This window comes from Saccopteryx bilineata, chromosome 5 (assembly GCF_036850765.1).
Source record: "Saccopteryx bilineata isolate mSacBil1 chromosome 5, mSacBil1_pri_phased_curated, whole genome shotgun sequence".
Classification (NCBI taxonomy): Eukaryota; Metazoa; Chordata; class Mammalia; order Chiroptera; family Emballonuridae; genus Saccopteryx; species Saccopteryx bilineata.
In genome coordinates, this window is record NC_089494.1 from 209,585,287 (window position 1) to 209,606,692 (window position 21,406).

General features: G+C 41.3%; 1 protein-coding gene and 1 long non-coding RNA gene across 2 annotated transcripts in view; one reads left to right on the top strand and one right to left on the bottom strand.

The window, feature by feature from the left end:
* Window positions 1–16,804, top strand: part of LOC136306322 (uncharacterized) — a 70,971-nt gene extending 54,167 nt beyond the window's left edge. Inside the window, exon 3 of the long non-coding RNA XR_010725631.1 lies at window positions 15,469–16,804. This is a non-coding gene — a long non-coding RNA (uncharacterized lncRNA). The remainder of the gene's footprint in view (window positions 1–15,468) is intronic.
* LOC136306321 (growth-regulated protein homolog gamma-like) lies at window positions 8,021–10,276 on the bottom strand. Its single transcript, XM_066232858.1, has 4 exons — window positions 9,971–10,276; window positions 9,745–9,868; window positions 9,543–9,626; window positions 8,021–8,683 (listed from the first exon to the last, which is right to left on the bottom strand). Exons 1-4 carry the CDS (start codon window positions 10,071–10,073, stop codon window positions 8,641–8,643), a joined length of 354 nt encoding a protein of 117 aa, XP_066088955.1. The 5' UTR covers window positions 10,074–10,276; the 3' UTR covers window positions 8,021–8,640.
* Window positions 16,805–21,406: the final 4,602 nt, after the last annotated feature.

Consider the following 21,406-nt stretch of genomic DNA (forward strand, 5'->3'; position numbering starts at 1 on the left):
ATGGTGTTCTCCCTGTGAATATGTCTGCCTCTAAATTTCTCCTTTTTATAAAAACACCAATCATGTTGGATTAGGGCCCACCCAAATGCCCTCACTTTCCTTTGATTACTTCTGTAAATATCCCATCTCCAAATAAGGTACTGGGGGTTAGGACTTTAACTGATGACTTTGGAGGGGGACATATTTTAACCCAAAAACAACATTTATCTGAAGAATCAGTGATTGTAAAAGGGCTGATATAGTCCAAAGGTAAGCTTAACCTAAATCATAAGATAATTTTGCCAATTCTCACTGAGCATCTAATACCTTCCAGGACCTTTGCTGGACTCTAGGTATCTATAGAATAAAAATTGAGTTTCTGCTCTTGAGAAGTTCACAGCCTGTTTGGAGACAGACATGTAAACTAATTAAACTAAAAAGTGATCTCTGTTATGCTAGATATGTACCTAAGGCACCATGAGGCAGAGGAGAGAACACTTGGCCAGAGGAGGGAAGAGGGAAGAATTCACAGGGAAGGTAACATTGGTGTAAAGATAAAAAGAAGCTCATCATAACAAAAGGCTGACAAACATTCCTGAGAGAGATATTCACAGAGGCATGGCTTTGTGAAGAGTTGTTATAGTCTGAATGTTTATGTCTCCCCCAAAATTCTCCTTTAGAAATCTTAATCTCCAAAATGGTGTTGGTAAGGGATAGGGCCTTTGGGAGGTTATTGGGTCAGGAGGGTGGATCCCACATAAATAGGATTAGTGCCCTTATAAGAGACTCTCTAGACCAGGGGTCAGGAACCTATGGATCGTGAGCCAGATGTGGCTCTTCTAATGGTTGCATCTGACTCGCAGACAAATCTTTAATAAAAAAATAATAACGTTAAAAATATAAAACATTCTGCCTGATCTGTGGTGGCGCAGTGGATAAAGCGTCGACCTGGAAATGCTGAGGTTGCCGGTTCAAAACCCTGGGCTTGCCTGGTCAAGGCACATATGGGAGTTGATGCTTCCAGCTCCTCCCCACCTCTCTCTCTGTCTCTCTCTCCTCTCTCTTTCCCTCTCTGTCTGTCTCTCTTCCTTTCTCTCTCCTCTTGAAAATGAATTAAAAAATGTAAAAAAAAAGAAATCTTAAAATATATATATATATTTTATATATATAACATTCTCATGTATTACAATCCATTTCCTACCGCTCATGTTCATGATTGTGGGTGGCTGGAGCCAATCACAGCTGTCCTCTGGGACAACACCAAATTTTTATTGGATATGTGTAACGTACACGGGTCGTTGTATGGCTCCCATGGAATTACATTTTAAAATATGTGGCATTCATGGCTCTCTCAGCCAAAAAGTTTCCCTACCCCTGCTCTAGACTTTTCTGTCATGTGATGACACAAGGACTAGTCTGGGATGCTGGGACCCTGATCTCAAACTTTGAGCCTCCAGAACTAGTAGAAATAAATTTCTGCTGTTTATAAGCCACCCAGTCTGTGGTATTTTGTTACAGCAGATTGAACAGGACTAAGACAAGGGACCTGGTATGTCACGGAAGGAGGAAAAATTATTGCTATCTCCAAATGAGATAAATTTTAATAACTTGACAACATTCAATCGACTGATCAGATCTTGGCCTTTATACAAACCCAAAAGCTGCAAGTCAGTTAGAAACATTATTTAGACATAACCATAATTTCTAAAGTCTCATTTTCCTTCTGTACCAAGTAGAAGTAAAAAAATGCTGTGTTATCAACATGTGTAGATATATAATAATAAAGAAGTACACAGGTGTGATAATCAAATGTTAAAAGATGCAAAATAATTCCATTTTTAAAAACTTTATATATAGGCTGTAGGCATCATGATGGCTGTTAAAAAGTTTGTTAAACAGACAGTGATAAAAGATACAGAGATTATCTTTATTGAATCTAGGTGTCTAATTTTAGACCTACTAAAAATCTATGCTAGATCTAAGGCAGAATCAATTTAAAATTGGATCTAGATTGTTTAAAATGCTCAGATTGTCAACTACTAAGGTTTCATAGACAATCTATTTTATTAGTTGAATTTTCACACAAGTCTAAGATCTATACAAACATGTGTCACTAAAATTTTCTTATTTTTAATTGTAATCTTGTGTTTCATTTTTCAAAATATATATGTACACTAACAGATACAATGCAATGTAATAATAGTAATGATCATTCATTGAGTTCTGTTTTATGTTAAAACACCTCTATGAACACTTTTTATATTATCTGGAAACTTTAGAAGTCATATTTATATTTTATAGATAAAAAAATTGAATACGGGCCCTGGCCGGTTGGCTCAGCAGTAGAGCGTCGGCTTGGCATGCGGGGGACCCGGGTTCGAATCCCGGCCAGGGCACATAGGAGAAGCGCCCATTTGCTTCTCCACCCCCCTCCTTCCTCTCTGTCTCTCTCTTCCCCTCCTGCAGCCAAGGCTCCATTGGAGCAAAGATGGCCCGGGCGCTGGGGATGGCTCCTTGGCCTCTGCCCCAGGCGCTAGAGTGGCTCTGGTCACAGCAGAGTGACGCCCCGGAGGGGCAGAGCATCGCCCCCTGGTGGGCAGAGCGTTGCCCCTGGTGGGCATGCCGGGTGGATCCCGGTTGGGCGCATGCGGGAGTCTGACTGTCTCTCCCCGTTTCCAGCTTCGGAAAAAGAAAAAAAAAATTGAATACCCCAGAAAGATTAAGTAATTGTAAAAGATTAACCACAAATTTTTAGCAGCTGCTTACTTCAAGGTGTGGAATCTGTTTCCCAAACCCCTTGATCATATGCTGACCTTATCGCTAACTTTACCAATAGGTAAAAAATGCAAATAACCTAGGAGCTTCTGCTCCTGCCCTCTTGAAATGCTGTTGTCACCATGAGAAGATAACTGAGCTCATCTGAGAGAGATATGAGACCCAGCCAACAGCTAGCACCAACCACCAGACATGTATTATGTGCAATTGAGCTCACCAATGCTCACAATTGAGCACCATCACAAAGGTATAAGGTGAAACTGAGCAATTCTCAGACCTCACATGGGATAGGGAGATATGTGAAGTCTGACTTGTTAGAGTAGAGAGAACTTGTGAACAATCAGGGCATTCAGTGAAGTCTAAGTCATAGAAGGGCCATAACTTAGTAGTGCAGCCAGAGGGCAAAGAACTCTCTCTATACCACTGTAACAAAGCTTAAAAACAGCCTCAGAAACACCAAGTTGATGCTCTAGCAACTTAATTGCTCGTCAGAAAAGAAATTAAGACTCTAAAGGAAGAAAACAAAATGTTAACATTCATCAAAACAAAATTAAAAAATTCCCACACATGCCAAGATGTAAAAAAATGTGAGCCATAACCAGAGGGGGGGAAATCAGTCAATAGAAATAGATTCAGAAAAGACAGAATGATAGAATTGGTAGACAAGAATTTTAACACAGCCATTATAAATATGTTCAAGGGTTTAAAAGAGATATAAACATAATGATAAGAGAAGTGGCAAGTATAGATATAAATATAGCTAAGGATGCTACAGATAGATATAGATATAAATATAGATATAGATATAAATATAGTTATAGATATAGATATTATATAGATATAGATATTGATACAAAAATAGATATATAGTGCAACTTCTAAAACTGTCCAGCCATAGGGGACTGGAAAATACAATATTCATCCACTTACTCCTACCCCTCAGTGATGGTTGCCTCTGAGGGCATAAAATCACAGTTCATTCTGCCTGTGGGCAGAGCAAACTCCCTGCCATTTTCTCCTCCCAACACTCAAATGAAGAGTCAGAAGGATAGAGGAGATTGAGTTGAGAAGCTGTTGGCAGGAATGGATGTTGCCCATTGCAGCTGTGGAACTAATTGGTATGCAGAAGGGATGTAGAGTGGGGCATCAACGGTGAAAATAGATCTAGCCCTTTCCATTGTTATTTGTGTGGGTAGTCAGAAAAAAGAGTAACAATATCATCTGTTACTCCAGATTGCCCCTATTATGCTACTGCAGGTCTGCCATCTCTGCCATCCCCCAGTGTCTCTAGATACTTCTGGAAGTCCTGAGAGGACATTTCAGTAGAACTCACAAAGAAAGACTGACAAGGGCAAAATAGGATCAGTCATGTTTCCTTCTTTCCCCCTCAAGTTCCTTTGGTAACACCTTTCAGGAGACCTCAGTCATTGTTGCCATTGCTCTTCCTGATCATGACGATCGAAGTTGTGATGTTTCATGTAGTATTCTTCTTTACTTCCTTTACCCTGTAACCACAATCTCACGTACCCTTGTGTCTCATTTCCTGCCATGATTCTCTTAATGAAAGACTGCTTTGTACTTGTCATGTCTCGAGGCAATTTGGTTTAAAAGCTGCACTATATATCCACTCAATCCAGGACTGACACTGAGACAATGCCCATGGAGTTGGCCTGAGGACCAATGGCAGATTTCTGAAGCCATCCTCACAACAACTTCAGAAAGCATACTCTGTGATTATCTTCATTTTGTAAAGGGAAAATGAAGTTAGATGAAGTCAAGAAATTTTCCAAGATCACACAGTCAACAAATAGTAGAGCTGAAATTTACTCCAAAGTTTATTTGATTCTTTGAAACCTATGTCTTTAACCACCATATAAACAGAAACAGCTCCTTTCTCCTTTTTGTGTTCTATGTTCCATAGTGGACAGCCCAGAAGAATCAAGACAACTTCTGAGTGCAAGAACTGGTCTTGGGTGTAAGGTCTTTATTCAGTCATTGGGGTCCTACTAGAAAATATTTTTTTATGTTCTTTGACTAGAGAATGAATGGAATTTATGGAGCTTCTAGGATGGTTTGCCTCTAGTTACTTCTATACAATTCACAAATTTTCTTCCTTTTCATCTCATTTAAAACTAACTAACAACAGTGGAGTTATGAAGAGATCATTATTTTTAAGTCTTTTAGGTGCAAAAAAACCCCAAAACTCACAGAGGTTGCTTCTTGCTACTTAGAGACTTTATTTACCCAGTAAATTGAGGCAAGATAGAACTTGATCTCAAATATGCAGGCTGCTAGTCCTGCTTCTTGCCTTTGCTAAAGTCTTTTACCCAGGGCTCAGGATTTCCTGAATAAGTCCTAAACCAGAGACAATGTTATCCTGCATATCCACAAACACTCCTGCTTTTAAGGTTTGGAAGGTAGTTTCTTTTAGATTATAGTGATCTCTCCTCTTTTGACATACTAATTTTGTTTATCTAGGAAACCTAGAGTGTTGTCATCCTGGGGCAATACTGAATACCAAATTCCAGAGTACTTTCTCCAACTAAACAATTTATAGGGTTCTAGAAAAATTGTACTAGGAAAAGTGGGAACTAATGCACTCAAATCTTAAAACCATTTTATTTGATAAATTGGTATAAAGTATTGAGAAAAACATTAAACTCACTGGTAGTTCCTTATAAATGAAGGTTAACAATGGAACCCAACTATCAGTTAGATCAGGGGTCCCCAAACGTTTTACACAGGGGGCCAGTTCACTGTCCCTCAGACCGTTGGAGGGCCGGACTATAAAAAAAACTATGAACAAATCCCTATGCACACTGCACATATCTTATTTTAAAGTAAAAAAACAAAATGGGAACAAATACAATATTTAAAGTAAAGAACAAGTAAATTTAAATCAACAAACTGACCAGTATTTCAATGGGAACTATGCTCACTGACCACCAATGAAAGAGGTGCCTGTAAGACCAGGAGCCGCCATCGTGGCCATTCACATGCAGGTTCCCATTGGATTCGGGCAGACGATAAAGAAATGGCAGAGTCAGAGGATGGGGGGCCATCCTATTTATTGGTGTCTCACCAAGACAGGCAAACCACAAAAGAAGACAAGGGAAAAGCAGAAAACCAGCTCTTCCCATGAAGGGCCAGGGATCAGGGAAGCCCCTGCAATTGTGATAGCAGGAACTGTGTGTCCAAGCTCCTGGTCTGTCCCACTTTATAGTGTAGAAAACCAAAATCCCTTAATCCAATATACAAACAAGGAAGTCTCTGATACAAAGTCACTTATCCAAGGCATAATTGGATTCCTTATGAGAGTGCACCACCCAGATCATACAATCAGTCAAGGGTGTGGGGAAAAGCTTAGTCCCAAAACCAAACCTTAGGCTACAACGACCTGGCCTGCTTATAGCCTGTCCCCCACACCCAATATAAGTCACAAGCGAGCAAACATATATATCATATTTACAAACTTATTTGACCAACAGTGCCCCTTCCAGAAGTGCTGCGGGCCGGATAAATGGCCTCAGGGGGCCGTAGTTTGGGGACCCCTGAGTTAGATCTTTACCTGGGTGAAACACTCAGCCATTCACTTCTTCTGCTTCTACAGATGATGCAAATTACTTGTTTTGAAGAAAATAATACTGACCACCATTTCACTGCTAGCTTCATTAAATTGTCAATGAGTGTTTGAAAAGCCATTCAGCTAAGACAATGAAATAGGAGTTCTTGTTAAGAGAACCATAAAAATGTAAATGTTTTTAAGGAAATAATCTTGAGTAGCAAAAGCTCCTTATTAAAAAACACACACACACATAAAAACAGTGATATAGTGGTGGGCAAAAGGTTTAGTTATGAGTATGAGAAACAATTTATTTTTTGCATTATTATTTATTTACTAATGTATTTTCCATACAAATAATTGTAAACCGATGTTTGCTCACCCCTGGATATTAGAGACTCTTGCATTGAGTGGGGTAGGGGACAACCCACAGTTGAAAAAGCACATTCTTGTGTAGGTGAGAGCCAAGGGGAGTGACAGTTAATGCCAGATGATTTTGTTTTCTTTGTGGCAGAGAAAGAGAGAGTCAGAGAGAGGGACAGATAGTGACAGACAGACAGGAAGGGAGAGAGATGAGAAACATCAATTCTTCGTTGTGGTTCCTTAGTTGTTCATTGATTTCTCATATGTGCCTTGACCAGGGGCTATAGCAGACCGAGTGACCTCTTGCTCGAGCCAGCGACCTTGGACTCACGCTGGTGAGCTTTGCTCAAACCAAATGAGCCCGTGCTCAAGCTGGCGACCTCGGGGTCTCGAACCTGGGTCCTCCACATCCCAGTCTGACACTGTTGGTCAAATAAGTTTGTAAATATGATATAGATGTTTGCTTGCTTATACTTTGCATTGGGTGTGGGGGACAGGCTGTCAGCAGGCAGGGTCATTATAGCCTACGGCTTAGTTTTAAGACTAAGCCTTTCCCACCTTTTTAATACTAAGACCTTTTTAAAACTAAGCTTTTCCCCACACTCTTGACTGTGCATGATGTGGGGGAGGTGCACTCTCATGAGTAATCCTATTAGGCCTCAGATAAGTGACTTTGTATCAGAGACTTCCTTATTTGTACATTGGATTAAAGGTTTTAATTTATATTTCTACAATATAAAATGGTGCAGAGGAGCCCATGCTGAAGGAGAGCAGAGAAAGTCCACGTGGAGGAAAGGAGAAGCAGCCAAGATGGCGAGTGCTGAAGGAGAAGCCAGTTTGTGCAGAGAGAAGGAGATAGGGAACAGAAGTGAATAAGGTTGGTGAGGTAGAAACCTTTGATTCTAGGAAACTCGGATAAATCAGCGGCTTTGGGAGCCCTGAATGGAAAGGGAAGTGTTTTCCCACTGTGTGTATTTCTTGCCCGCCCGGTGCAAGCTAGGATTAAAGCTAATGGCCCACCAGTTCTTGGCTTCGTTGTTTCATTATGGTCTGTCTGAATCAAATGCGAACCTGCATGGGCCAGGTAGCTGTGATGCTGCCCGTGGCAACTGGCTTTACAGATGCTCTATCCACTGCGCCACCGCCTGGTCAGATGCCAGATGATTTTAAGCATAATTTATAGTTTGACTTATATGTGTAGCCAATTGAATGGCAAGGAGAAAGAGAATGTTGAGAAACATTGATGTAACTCATCAGATCATCCAGTAAAGATAGCTGCTTTTTTCCCATAAAGTGAAATGAACACTGTTTATTTTGAAATATTTTATTTTTATAGGTTTATTTGCAAAAACATCAATAAATACTTAAATCCTTGTTTTAAGACACAAACATTGCATAATTAACATTATACAAGGCATTATGCCTTACAAGAAAGACATAAAATGTCCAAAGGATATTCAACATTAGAAATGTTTCACATTCTGTGAAATTATTCTAGTAAGTAACAACTGACATTCCTTTGAATAGTTACAAAATAGATATACACATACATTTTCATGCCCTGACAATGACCTCACTATTGCTTGGATGCCCCAGCCTCTGTCACAGTAGCTGGCATCACTGAGGACTCCTTGGAAATATTACTTTACTGACTAGAGAATACTTGCAAACATTTTACTTTCAAATTAAATAAGAATGAGCATTGTACTAATGAGTTACACATAAAATACACAATGAAAATAATAGTACAGTGTGCAAGTAGAGTCAATCACATCCTTAATGACTTTACATGTAAAATATTAACATAGAATATTTGAAAGCCAACCATTAAATAAATAAATAAATATAAAAACTCTCTTGACAGATGCTCAAACATATTAAGCCCAATCCAGGTGGCTTTGGAAGATACTGATTCCTCTTCTTTGATTTTTGTAGGGCAGAGTCTGCTTCAGATATAGCCATCAATCAGCATCTTGCTTCCCCGGGTCAGTTGGAGCTACCCCTCTAATGAGAAAAAGGTCGTCCTTAGTAAACCACTCAGGAAAGCCAACCACACAGCACTCTTCTGTCCTGTCCTCTAGATTCCAAAGTTTTCTGAACCTAGTTTCCCCAGTCTGGCACGAAGTGGCAGCTTCTAGAGAGTGTGTGGCTGAGACCTCTAGGTTCTTGGATGTTATCTAGGAATGCCAGGGGTGAAGGTGGTGCAGGGGGTAGGGGGTGGGGGTGTCTGTGGTCCTTACCAAATTACTGGCTGCAAATAGCTAGGACCTATTGGGTAGGTGAGTGTCAAGAGGAGTAATATCGGATCATCTGTCACATCAGGACTCACTTAAGCCTCAGAGTAACCCCAGATAGTAGCCACTACTGTTTTCCCTATTTTACTGCGTCTAGAGAAGCTGAAGAATTGTCCTTGAGCTATATGGCTAATAGGTGGTCAAACCCAGATTTGTACTCAGTACAGGGTCACTGCAAAGTCCCTCCCTGCTCTTCACCACTAACTAAGCTTTAGGACCAATGTTGCAGAGAAATGGGGGTTCTGCTGTTCAGGTGTAAAGACCAGAAAGAACTGGGGGGCAAAAAGCACTTGTGGTTTTTTTTTTTTTTAACAGGTGGTACGCTTTTTAGCATAATTGGGCAGCGCCAAGGAGAATTTAATGAGGGCAGTTTCACCCACAGTAATCTGAACAGAGATGGAGAGCACTGGAAATAGCCTTCTGGACCAAAGCAGGTTAAGACTTTAATGGCAAATTTAATTGTGAAATAATGATTTTCACTTCTTCAGCTAAACTCTGGGTTGCCTGATACAAATTTCAGGAGGCAGATGGCAGTATCTGTCACCAATGATTCTAGTCCCATCACTCACTTGTTTAGCATCTTATTGACGATTTTCTTAACCATGGGGGCTGCGGGGTTGAGACAGACTTCCTGTCCATTCTTGAGAGTGGCTCTGCAGAGAGAAGGGAGAATCAACGTGAGACAGGAGGGCGGGCTGGAGGCAGGGTGCGGGTTTCTGGACGGTGGAGGTGACAAGGACTGTGATAGCAGCAGCGCGTGGTGGCACTTACATGACTTCGGTTTGGGCGCAGTGGGGTCCCGGCTGTGTCACCTTCACACTCTGGATGTTCTTGACGTTAATTCCCTGGGAGGTCTGCAAGCACTGGCAGCGCAGTTCGGAGACCACGGGCGCCCCTGCGGGGACAACAGACTCGGTTAGCGGGACTGTCTCCATTGGGCACCCGCCGGTCGTCCCGTCCCGTCCCGCCCTCGGGCTCCCAGGGCCCCGAGTCTCACCTGCTGCGTGCCGGCAGGCGGCGACCAGGAGCAGGAGCAGCAGCGCAGCCCGAAGGAGCCGGGGGTATTGGGGGGCGGCGGCGGTGGCGGCGGCGCGGGCCATGGGGCTCAGCTCGGAGGGTCTGGGTGGCGGTGCCTGGAGCGCGGGAGCTGGCGGGAGAGCTGGCGGAGCGGGCTCTGTGGCTCCCCGAGACGCACGCAGCCTTTTTATCCATGGTCGGGGCGGAAAGCTCTAAGCCTCCGGGCCGGGAAATTCCCGGAATTGCGGGTCGTTCCTGGGGTGAGAAGGAATATGCGGCCCCGTCCCTGGAGTGGGGGACCCATGGGAGCCGCCCCGCCCGGCCTCTGGCGTGACGCGGCGGACAGTGGCGTGCTCTCTTTCCGCCCAAATCCCCAAAGCGGCTGACGGTGATCACCACGCAGGAACTACCGCCTGTGAGGGGTGGCTGGGGGCCACCTGTGCGCATGCGGTGAGGGGTTGGGGGTGGAGGCATGAGACCCTCCAATCAAATGGTGGCACATCTTTAGAGGGAAAAGTTGTCTTATCAGTTAACTGACCTGAGGGAATCCAGAGGGTCTAGGGAATAAATTTTGCTTAGCTATCCATATATATTATATTTATATGCATTCCATGTCGCTCTAGATTTCGGTTTTGCATATATGTGTCTGAAATGAATACTCTCTGTTAAAAGTATCGCCGTTATCTCGGATCCAGAGAGGAATATTCTTACCTGTTCCCTTATTATATATTCTCAAATCACACATAGAACATCTTTATTTTATTTTTCATTTGGTGATAAGAGAAATCTGTATGAAAAGTTGAGTCTAGTGTTAATTTCAATGAAAATTGAGGGGTGTAATATGATCCCTATGACCTCTTTTGCGTCCTAATAAACTTCCTTATTCCCTCTGTAATGGTGGAACTTCCAAAATTCCTGGGGGGGGTCTCCTTTTCTATTTGAGAGGTTCAGATTTAAACTGTGAGGACTGGAGGTCACTCTGGAACTGAAGGGTCCAGCAGGGCAGACTCACGGGTTCACCTGTTTTGGTCTGTTCTTGGATAAAATAGTGGAGAGGAGGGAACTGCTGCCCCCTTGTTCTGGTTGTAAGGGCATGAAATATGAAATCCTGCATCACACATAAAACCCCGTTTCATCTACTATAGGACCTGCAGTGCTGGTCCTCCCTTCTCTAGGAACAAGCATTGACAAGTCTCTATTTTCTGACCAAGAATTTTAATCTTTTAACTTGATGGGTTTACTTTTTTTATTTTTCCAAATAGTAAAACATTGTTTGATTCAACATTAGGTGTAGAGGGTTTAGCTGTAATTCTCTAGGTTGGGAAGTGGGGGAGGAGAAGAAAATGGCCACTTGTAAGGCCAGGGGCCGCCATTGCAGCCAATCACATGCCTGTTCCTACTGGATTCGGTAAAGAAACAGTGGAGCCAAAAAATGGTGAACCATTCCTTTACTAAAGTCTCGCACCGGCCAACGAGCAAACACACAGGGCTCCCAAAGCCACTGATACATTCTCTGGTTCCGCAACCAGGAGCATCTTCTCCAGTTTCTCCTAGAATCAAAGGCCTCACCAGTCTCAGTGGAGCTTGCAAAAGCCCCTCACCTCTGGTTCCCCACCTGCACACCTTCTCTCTCCTCAGAACTTTCTTCTTCTTCAGCACTCTGCATTCTTTCCGCTCTCCTTGCAAGACATGACTTCTCTCTCCCTCTGCCTCTTCTCATTCTCCCCTTCCTCTTTTCAGAACTTTCTGGTGTGAAAACCTCTCCTCCAGCAAACATTAGCAAGACCATGGCCCTTCCCAAGCAGGAAGGTAATTTGCAATTTCATAGATCACATACCTAGCGCTGCCCAGTGCCATTTTTTAAAACTGCAAGTGAGCAAACTCAATGTTGGGCAGATAAAATGTATTATGCTCATTTTGTTAAAGATGACGCTGCCCACGTGGAGGCCGTTGCCCAGGTGATATTAATGTGTGTTGGGGGCTGGCTGTGGGCAGGCAGAATCCTTGTAGCCTGGGGCTTGGTTTTAGGACCAAGCCTTTCCCACCCTTTTTTGATGTGGGATGGTACAATCCCATCATGCCCCAGAAAGTGACTTTGTATTAGAGACTTCCCTATTTTGTATATTGGATTAAAGGTTTGGATTTCTACACTATAAAATAGGGGCAGAACGGGAGCTTGCTCTTGGTTCCTGAGATTATCATTAGAGGAGAGAGCAGAGAGGAGAGCAGAAAGAGGCCATGTGGCCAGGAGAAGCAGCCAAGATGGCGGAGTGTTGAGTGAGAGGCCAGTTTGTGCAGGGAGAAGGAAAGAGATGGGGAACAGAGGTGAATAAGTCTGGTGAGCTAGAAACCTTTGAATCTAGGAAACTCAGATAAGTCAGTAGCTTTGTGAGCACTGAATGTGAGTGGGTTTTGGAACCCAGTGTGTGTTTTTACTTGCCCGCCGGGTGCAAAGTAGGATTAAAGACTATGGCCCACCAGTTTTTGGCTCCATTGTTTCTTTACCGACTGTCCGAATCCAATGCGAACCTGCATGGGCCAGGCTGCTGTGATGGTGGCCCCGGCTGCTGGCTTTACACTCAAAAAATACAAATTTTACAAACTCATTTGCCCAACACCACTGGCCCAGGGATGAGTGTCCAGGTAGCCTAGCTCAGTGGATAAGTGTCTGCACCTCATAGCCAGCCCCCGGGCTTGCAGTGAAGCCACTTGCATCAAGTTGCCACCTATCACCTTATACATTAAAGATTCCTTTGCCTACCCCAATGTAGTTATGAGAAATAAATCACTTGTGAGAGCCAGTGTAGATTAAGGGCTTTATAAATGTTTGTTAAATAATTAAAATGGAAATAGCTCTTTCCAACATTGCCTAAAGAGAAACTCAACCTGTGTAAATCCTATAATGAAAAAAGATTCACTCCTCAATTTTTCTTTTCACATTTAAAATTTTCTGTGTCAGGCTTTCTAGAAGCAGGACACAGCTGAACTCTACTAGAAAATGCACTTACTTGGATTTTTTTTTCTGTTGAGCTCTCTCATTGATTCATATTGTCTTACTTTCAGTCATTTCATCTGTGAAAAGGGAGCTTGAATTAAAGACTTTTCATCTCATTTATTGGAAATGATTTACAAAATGAGTGACTACCTTTTAAAATACTCTAGTGTTTATCAGAACCACCTGAGAGAAAAACCAGGGAAGTTAAAGGGCCATTAAAGTTTGTGTTAAGTGGTAGGAAATGAGAAATAAACTAAAGCTTATAAAATATGTGACTAGTTCATGAGTAATCGAGAGTTTATGTGGTCACACCTCTTGTTATCAATCACTTACTAGAATTTAATGGAAAACTGGCCCAGAAATACCAAAGTTATTCTTTAAAACCTGAAAGATGTATTGTTTTGTTTTTAATTCTAAATTTAATATAGACTCTTTAAAGTTCATAAAAATCAAAAAGGCATGAAGAGATTATTTTTTTCTCTCATCTCTATTAACTTTTGTTTATGGAATAAACTTTAAAAGGTCATTTGAAATTTGCTTTTTTCTTCAACAAATAATAGTTGACAAGTTCTAAGAGCTTACAAGACTGCAAAAATATAAAACGGGCTACGTCCTTTATTGCTACAGACCATGGGCAAGTTACTTAATTTCCGCGCCCACCTCAAGGCACAGCACATTTATTTTGTGCTAAATTCCAGGTGCTCTTCTAACAGTTTAATAAATATTGATTCATTCAGCCTTCCAAACCTCCATGTGAAATAGATATTATTGTTATCTTTATTGGACTTTAAGGTTACAGATAAAGAACTGAAGTGCAGAGAGATTAATTTACTTCTCTAAGGTCACAGGAGAATAACTTTTAACTATTATGCTATTATGACAATGTTCTGTCATATATGGGTAAGAACTTCTAGAAAATAATGATTTTAAAAAAATCTTTATGTTATTTCCTTGGCTGAATGGTTCATGCTTGCTTTTTCTAGAATGCAAACATAGCAAGATGGTCTTACAACTTCATTGATATGTTTCACTAACAACACAACTCTCTCCTGTGGCATTGATATAGCTTGTTAGAGTTTCTTGAAGTGTACAATTCTGATAGTTATTCTACCAAGATTCTACCATGGAGAAATCTGGCAAAAAACATCTATCCCCTTAACTAAATGATTAAGATTAATATCATCAGTGTGATGTCAGATTGATGTCATGTACCCCTGGTATAATATGATGATGAGAAGGGTTCATCACTTCTTCGGTATTTTTTTCCAAAAGTTTAAAAGCCAAGTCATATATAACTGTGAGAACAACATTCTTCAAAACTAAGTTGAGGAATATTAAAATATCTGACTACTGTTCTTCAAACTGTTGGGTCATGAAAATAGGAAAGGCTAGATATTGTCACAGTTCAGAGGAAAGTACGAAGACATAACAACTAACTGCAATGTGGATTCCATCCTGAACCAGAAAGAGCACAGCAAGTGGAAAAACTGGTGAACTCCAAACAAAGTCTGGAGTTTTGTTAATAGTAATGTGTCATTGCTGGTTTCTTAGCTTTGGCAAATGTATCATGGTAATATAAAATGTTCACAACGGGCAACTTGGTGAAGCGTACACTGAAACTGTCCTATCTTTGCAACCTGTTTGAATAGAAAATTATTTCAAAATAAAGAGTTTGTTTTTAAAAAAGTTTCTCTTTCTCAATCAATTTAGAGTGCCATCAAATTAAATTCAGTTGAACACTCATGCTTTTCCTCGTATTTCAAAATAAAAAGTTTGTTTTTAAAAATGTTTTGCTTTCTCAATCAATCTAAAATGTCACCAAAATAAAATTAAAGGCCATGCATACTTTTTCTGCTAGCTTCCTTAGAAAAAGAATTAACTTGTTCAGTTCACATTTACTCATATATGACAATCCATATCTGCTTTCCCAGTTTGGACACTTCATCATGTTTCATAGACTTAACTAGTTTGTCTTCAGCATTAATCATTATGTCTAAATCTCTCATCTCTTTCTTGTAACTGAAGAAAAACAGAAAGTGTTTGTTGTAATGATCTCCAGACCCAACATGCAACTGACGCAAATGTGGAGCAGACAGAAAAACTAGAATTCCAATTTATCTACAGGAGCTGCCAAAAAGATGAAACAAATTAAGTCTGTCCAGAATAGCCAACATTTGCAGATTGTATAGCCTTGATCCCTGGGAATGACTTAATAAACATCATTTGTTTTTAGAAGTGAAATATAAAGGAAAATTTTCTTTTCAGTTGTTGTTATTTTCTTCTTCACATGACATTTTAATCCATGAGATCTCCACCAATCAAAATATACAAATATTTATAAGTACAGGTATGGGTAGTCTAGTGCTTATTCTCTTGTTTGAGTATTTCTCCAAGACAATGACTTTTATAAGAGTTGATCCCCAAGTTTTTATGCAAAGTCTTTGAACCCATGTAATAACTCTTTTTTTTTCTTTTTTTTTCAGTGAGAGGAGGGGAGGCAGAGACAGATTCCTGCTTGCACCTTGACCATGATCTACCCAGCAAGTCCACTAGGGGGCGATGCTCTGCCCATCTGAGTCATTGCTCTGTTGCTCAGCAATCAAGCTCTTCTTAGCCCTGAAGTGGAGGCCATGGAGCCATCCTCAGCACTGGGGCCAACTCACTCCAACCAAGCCATGGCTGCAGGAAGGGAAGTGAGAGAGAGAGAGAGAGAGAGAGAGAGAGAGAGAGAGAGAGAAAGAGAGAAGCAAGAGGGGCAGGGGTGGAGAAGCAGATGGGTGCTTCTCCTATGTGCCCTGACTGGGAATTGAACCCAAGACATCTACACGCCAGACGCTCTACCACTGAGCAAACTGGCTAAAGCAAGGTGCAATGACTCTTAAAGAAATGAAAAAATCTTTAAAATGGAAACTTTGGGGCTTAAATTCCTTTGGCCCTGTAATTATTATGCATCTTTCAGAATTGTTATTTAGTACAATCCAGGATGATCACAGCTTCTAGGCCCACTGTTTTACTCCTACTCTTACTGCCTCCACTAACTGTGTGCAGATGTAAACTTACATCTTCTCACTGCAGTTGTACCAGATATCTTTCTGCCCCAAAGTTTCTCTGTCACTACCGTGGAAAATCTCTTGCCCAACAAAGAACAGGAGGCAATCAATAAATAATTATTCTTCTTTCATGTTTTAGGCAGATATTCTACCTGATTTTTCAGAGAGTCCCCAGTAAGTTTAAACCCAAGTTGCCCACACCCGCTTATCTTATTTTACTCTTCCCAGTTTTCTAGTCCTGTACACTGGGGATATTTCCCCAAATAAATCTGCCTGCATGACAGGCTTTCAACTTTGTTGAGGGCATTTAGGCTAAGACACCGTTGCATCCTGAAAATGAGCCTGCTGACTTGGCAGGCAAGAATGGGCAGGGGAGCTCCTCTCTACTACTAGCTTGCCTTCAGAATTTATTCCCACACAACTACCATCTCTGTTTCCCTAAAATTATCAAATAACTCTGGCTCTGTGGGGAGAAGGCAGTAGATTTCTGAACATGACATTAAGCTCTTGGATCTATCTACCCATCTATCTACTCAAGCCAAGGGCATGAGTGTGTACTAGGAACAGCGTCCGCCATTCTATTCATTCTCCCTGGAGATTGTGTAACTGGATCCTTTTTCTCTTTCTTTGATAACACACCCTAGAATTGCCTGTGTACAGTCCATAGGGTTCAGGGAGCATGACCCATTTCTTGGTTCCTTCCTGTAGAAGCCCACCCCACAGCCCTGTTGATTGATTCAGAGATGGTCAAGTGGTCAAATAAGGAACAGTCCCTAGAGTTTTTGTTGGAACAATGAAAAAGAAATTCATAAGTCTTCCTGGTTTGTGCTAAACTGGTGAAAATGGGGTCTACAGATTAGCCAGTCTTTGCTGAAGACCCTGCCTGAGAATGACACTCACCCAGAGGCAAGCACATGCAAAGACAGAAATTATTAAAAGCCTTGTTTGGGCACCTATGATTTAGTCATGGGCTTTTTGGTAGAGACCACCAGATTTATTTTTTCCTTTCTCCCTCCCTCCCTCCCTTCCTTCTTTCCTTCCTTCCTTCTTCCTTCCCTCCCTCCCTCCTTTCTTTCTTTCTTTCTTTCTTTCTTTCTTTCTTTCTTTCTTTCTTTCTTTCTTTCCTCTCTCTCTTTCTCTCTCTCCTTTTTTCTCTTTCTCTTTTTCTTTCTTTCATACCATTTAAATTAGATGTCTATCTCTTGCCAGTGAAAGATTTCTCCTTAACACCATCTATCTTTCACACTTCTGCTAGAAATAACTTTCCAACACAAACTGCTCTATTTATTCTATTTTAAATCCATCTATCCATTTATTCCTTCAACATTTATAACCATTTATAAGCTACAAATATGGGAAAGACTTACTTTACCACTACCAAATTCACATTCCATATGAGCAGGACAGAAAAACATGGAATTGTCTGGAGGTCCAAGATCCTCAGCAACGTGCAGAGCTTTATGGGCACTCAGAAGAAGGGGGGCATCTGATGCCCTTTCTCAGAAGGGTAGGAGCTATCAGCAAAAATTTTTCAGAGGAGAGTGCTCCCTAAGGTGTGGAGAAAGGACCTATTCCAGAAAAAGAGGACCAAATAAACAAAGACATGAAAACTGGAAGCAATGAACTGTGACCAAGAACAAAAGGGAACAGTTTATTTATTTATTTTTTAATCTGGAGCTTTGGACCAAAGCAAGGAGTGCAGAGAGATAGAGCATGAGAATAGACCTGACCCAGTCACCTGAGGCTCCTGTTTGTCCCTCAGGAGCCATTTCCAATGCAAATTCCACCAGAAAGCCCATAACTTCATCCCAGTGATTATCTTGGTCCTTGGATACAGATCACATTGCAGGAGTTGGCAAAACATTGGTTTACACACACCCATGTTGGATTATGTACTCCGCAAGGGAGATAACATACTTCATTCCTCTTTGTGTTGCCCATCTCCAATATGTATCTGGCTCATACTAAGCATTCCACAAGGGTTTGCTGAAATAATGCACGAACGAATCGTTTCAGGGCCCTGTTTCCTGTAGCCAATGAGTCCTGAGGTCAGGACATCAAGAAACGGTCCTTGGAAGATTGCAACAGCCTAAAATGTCCTTAATTTCTTTTGCATTTTTAAAATTAATTTTAATGGGGTGACATTAATAAATCAGGGTACATATGTTCAAAGAAAACATCTCCAAGTTATCTTGTCATTCAATTATGTTGCATACCCCTCACCCAAAGTCAGATTGTCCTCTGTCACCTTCTATCTGGTCTTCTTTGTGCCCCTCCCCCTCCCCCTTTACCTCCCCACCCCCAGTAACCACCACACTCTTCCATGTTCCTTAGTCTCGTTTTTATGTCCCACCTACGTATGGAATCATGCAGTTCTTAGTTTTTTCTGATTTACTTATTTCACTCCATATAATGTTATCAAGGTCCATCCATTTTGTTGTAAATGATCCGATGTCATCATTTCTTATGGCTGAGTAGTATTCCATTTCTTTTGCATTTTTGGACCACTCAGCACGAGTAAAACCTCTCAGCAAGTGGAGGTGAATCGAGATGAGCAAGAGTTTGAATTGTGGGTGAGAGCTGGGGAAGAGTATTCCACCTGGGGCAGCCAGAGAAATGAGTCTGAACCAAAGTTCCTGGACAGTTCTGAGGCCAATGTCCACCAGCAAGCCCAAAGAACACAAGTGGGACCTGCAGGTATATCCAAAGCCAGAGGGCCTGAGACACCCAGGTCTAGAACAGAATGGGAGCAGTGTCAGGAATAAAGCAAGAAAGGCCCTGGTTGACTATCACAAATGGAGCTGAAGTGTGTTTGGCCTTCAAGGACCATCTGCTTCATGGTCGATGGGAAGTTCTTGCTAATTAAAGGTAAAAGGTGAGGGCAGGAAGTGAGGGGATAATAGCTATTCATCCCATGTGTTTTAAAATTTTATTTGTGTATGTAAGGTAAAGTGATAGGTGTAATAAAATATGTAAGCTGGATAAAGTTCAACATTTTTTAAAATTTGATTTATTTATTTTAGAGAAAGGCTAGAGAGAGGAAAAGGTGGGGGAAGGACCGGGAAGCATCAGCTCCAAGTAGGTGCTTCTCAAATGTGCCTTGACTGGGCAAGCCCGGGGTTTTGAATTGATGACATCAGAATTCCAGGAGGGCGCTTCATCCACTGCACCACCACAGGTCAAATAAAGTTCAACTGCTAACCTAAATTCTTCCTTTAGCCTGTCTACTTTCTTCTGCAATGTTAGATTATTCATTTTTCTGTTCCTGGCATGAAAATCTGATGATATAAAAAGCCTACAAATATTTTAAAACATTCACTTAACACTGAGAACCATTTGATATACAGTGTGTCTGTAAAGTCATGATACACTTTTGACCAGTCACAGGAAAGCAACAAAAAATGATAGAAATATAGCCCTGGCCGGTTGGCTCAGTGGTAGAGCGTCAGCCTGGTGTACAGAAGTCCCAGGTTGGATTCCCGGCCAGGGCACACAGGAGAAGCGCCCATCTGCTTCTCCACCCCTCCCCCTCTCCTTCCTCTCTGTCTCTCTCTTCCCTTCCCGCAGCTGAGGCTCCATTGGAGCAAAGATGGCCCGGGCGCTGGGGATGGCTCCTTGGCCTCTGCCCTAGGCGCTAGAGTGGCTCTGGTCGCAACAGAGCGACCCCCCGGAGGGGCAGAGCATCGCCCCGTGGTGGGCAGAGCGGCGCCCCCTGGTGGGCGTGCCAGGTAGATCCCGGTCGGGTGCATGCGGGAGTCTGTCTGTCTCTCCCCGTTTCCAGCTTCGGAAAAATACAAAAAAAAAAAAAAAAAAGATAGAAATGTGAAATCTACACCAAATAAAAGGAAAAACCCTCCCAGTTTCTGTAGGATGATGTGGCAGCATGTTCACATGCGCAGATGATGATGTTACACCATGTATACAGCGGAGTAGCCCACAGCCATGCCAGTCAAGATGTGGACGGTACAGAGGAAAGCTCAGTGTGTTCTGTGGCTCGCTAAATCGAATCCGTGACCAAAGTGCAACATGAATATCGGCGCGTTTATAATGAAGCGCCACCACATAGGAATAACATTACTCGGTGGGATAAGCAGTTGAAGGAAACCGGCAATTTGGTGGAGAAACCCCGTTCTGGTAGGCCATCAGTCAGTGACGAGTCTATAGAGGCTATACGGGACAGCTACCTAAGGAGCCCTAAAAAATCTGTGCATGAGTCCACATCGAACTGCACTGAATAGGTATGAAACTGGGAGAGTTTCCTTTTACTTGGTGCAGATTTCATATTTCTATTGTCTTTTGTTGCTTTCCTGTGACCGATCAAAAGTGCACCATGACTTTATGGACACACTGTATTTGCTCTAAGCAGGTATTTTTTTTTTTTTTAGTGTTTATTGGTTTTTAAAAATATTTTTATAAATGGCTTTTTATCTCTATCTTAAAATTATTTCCTGAAATTCCTGGAAATGCTATTCACTAAATAAATGATATCATGACCATTTAGTGTAACAAGGGGAAATTCAAAATTGCCAAATTTGCAAAAGAATAAGGAAGTGAGAAATTTTTTTTTAGAAATAATCACATAAGATACTTATTTTGGAAATGAAAACTTCATCATGACATTATGATATATGGAAACAAATTTTAGGAAGTTCAAAGATGAATGTGTAAACTACAGAAGAAAACACAGTATGCATAGCATAAAGAAACAGTCTTCAACTAGAAAAATTATGTATAATTATAAAAAACTTGATATTGAACATAATGTCAACAGTATTTCCCAATATTCATTATCCTCCAATTTTTGGCCAGAAATATATTTGTTTTTCTTTTTCTTTTCTAGACTTTATGCATATACTCAATCTGGGAGGCAAAGAATTTGAAATGATATTTATTTCAAAGAGGTGGTTCTGCAAGTGTAAAACTGAGCTAATCTATTGATTGACATTTCTAAAGTAGTTGTGAACATTATAGAAATATAGATCTAATTAATTATGGTGGAAGTGGTAAAGGAATGACTTGGTTGTGTGAATTTTACATATGTGTGTGTTATACATTGAATGTGAATGTCTACAATCAAATAACTTTTAATGAGCACATATTACAGCATACTTGCATGATTGGAGAGGTAAATGAACAGGTGAGGAAAACTCTTAGGAGATTCCCTAATAGTTACAAATGTGACTCTAAAAATCATGCAAATCACTGATGGGGCAAAGGGCATGAATATGTTATAATGTCTACAAATAATTTGGTGCGGTCTCTGTCTCTGAGCCTGCAAGGTCAGGAGTTAGAAATGTAGTCTTTAACCAATATTCTGTTCTCTAGGTGCCTTCCTCAGTACACAGCTGTATCCCAGTGCTAACTGCATTAT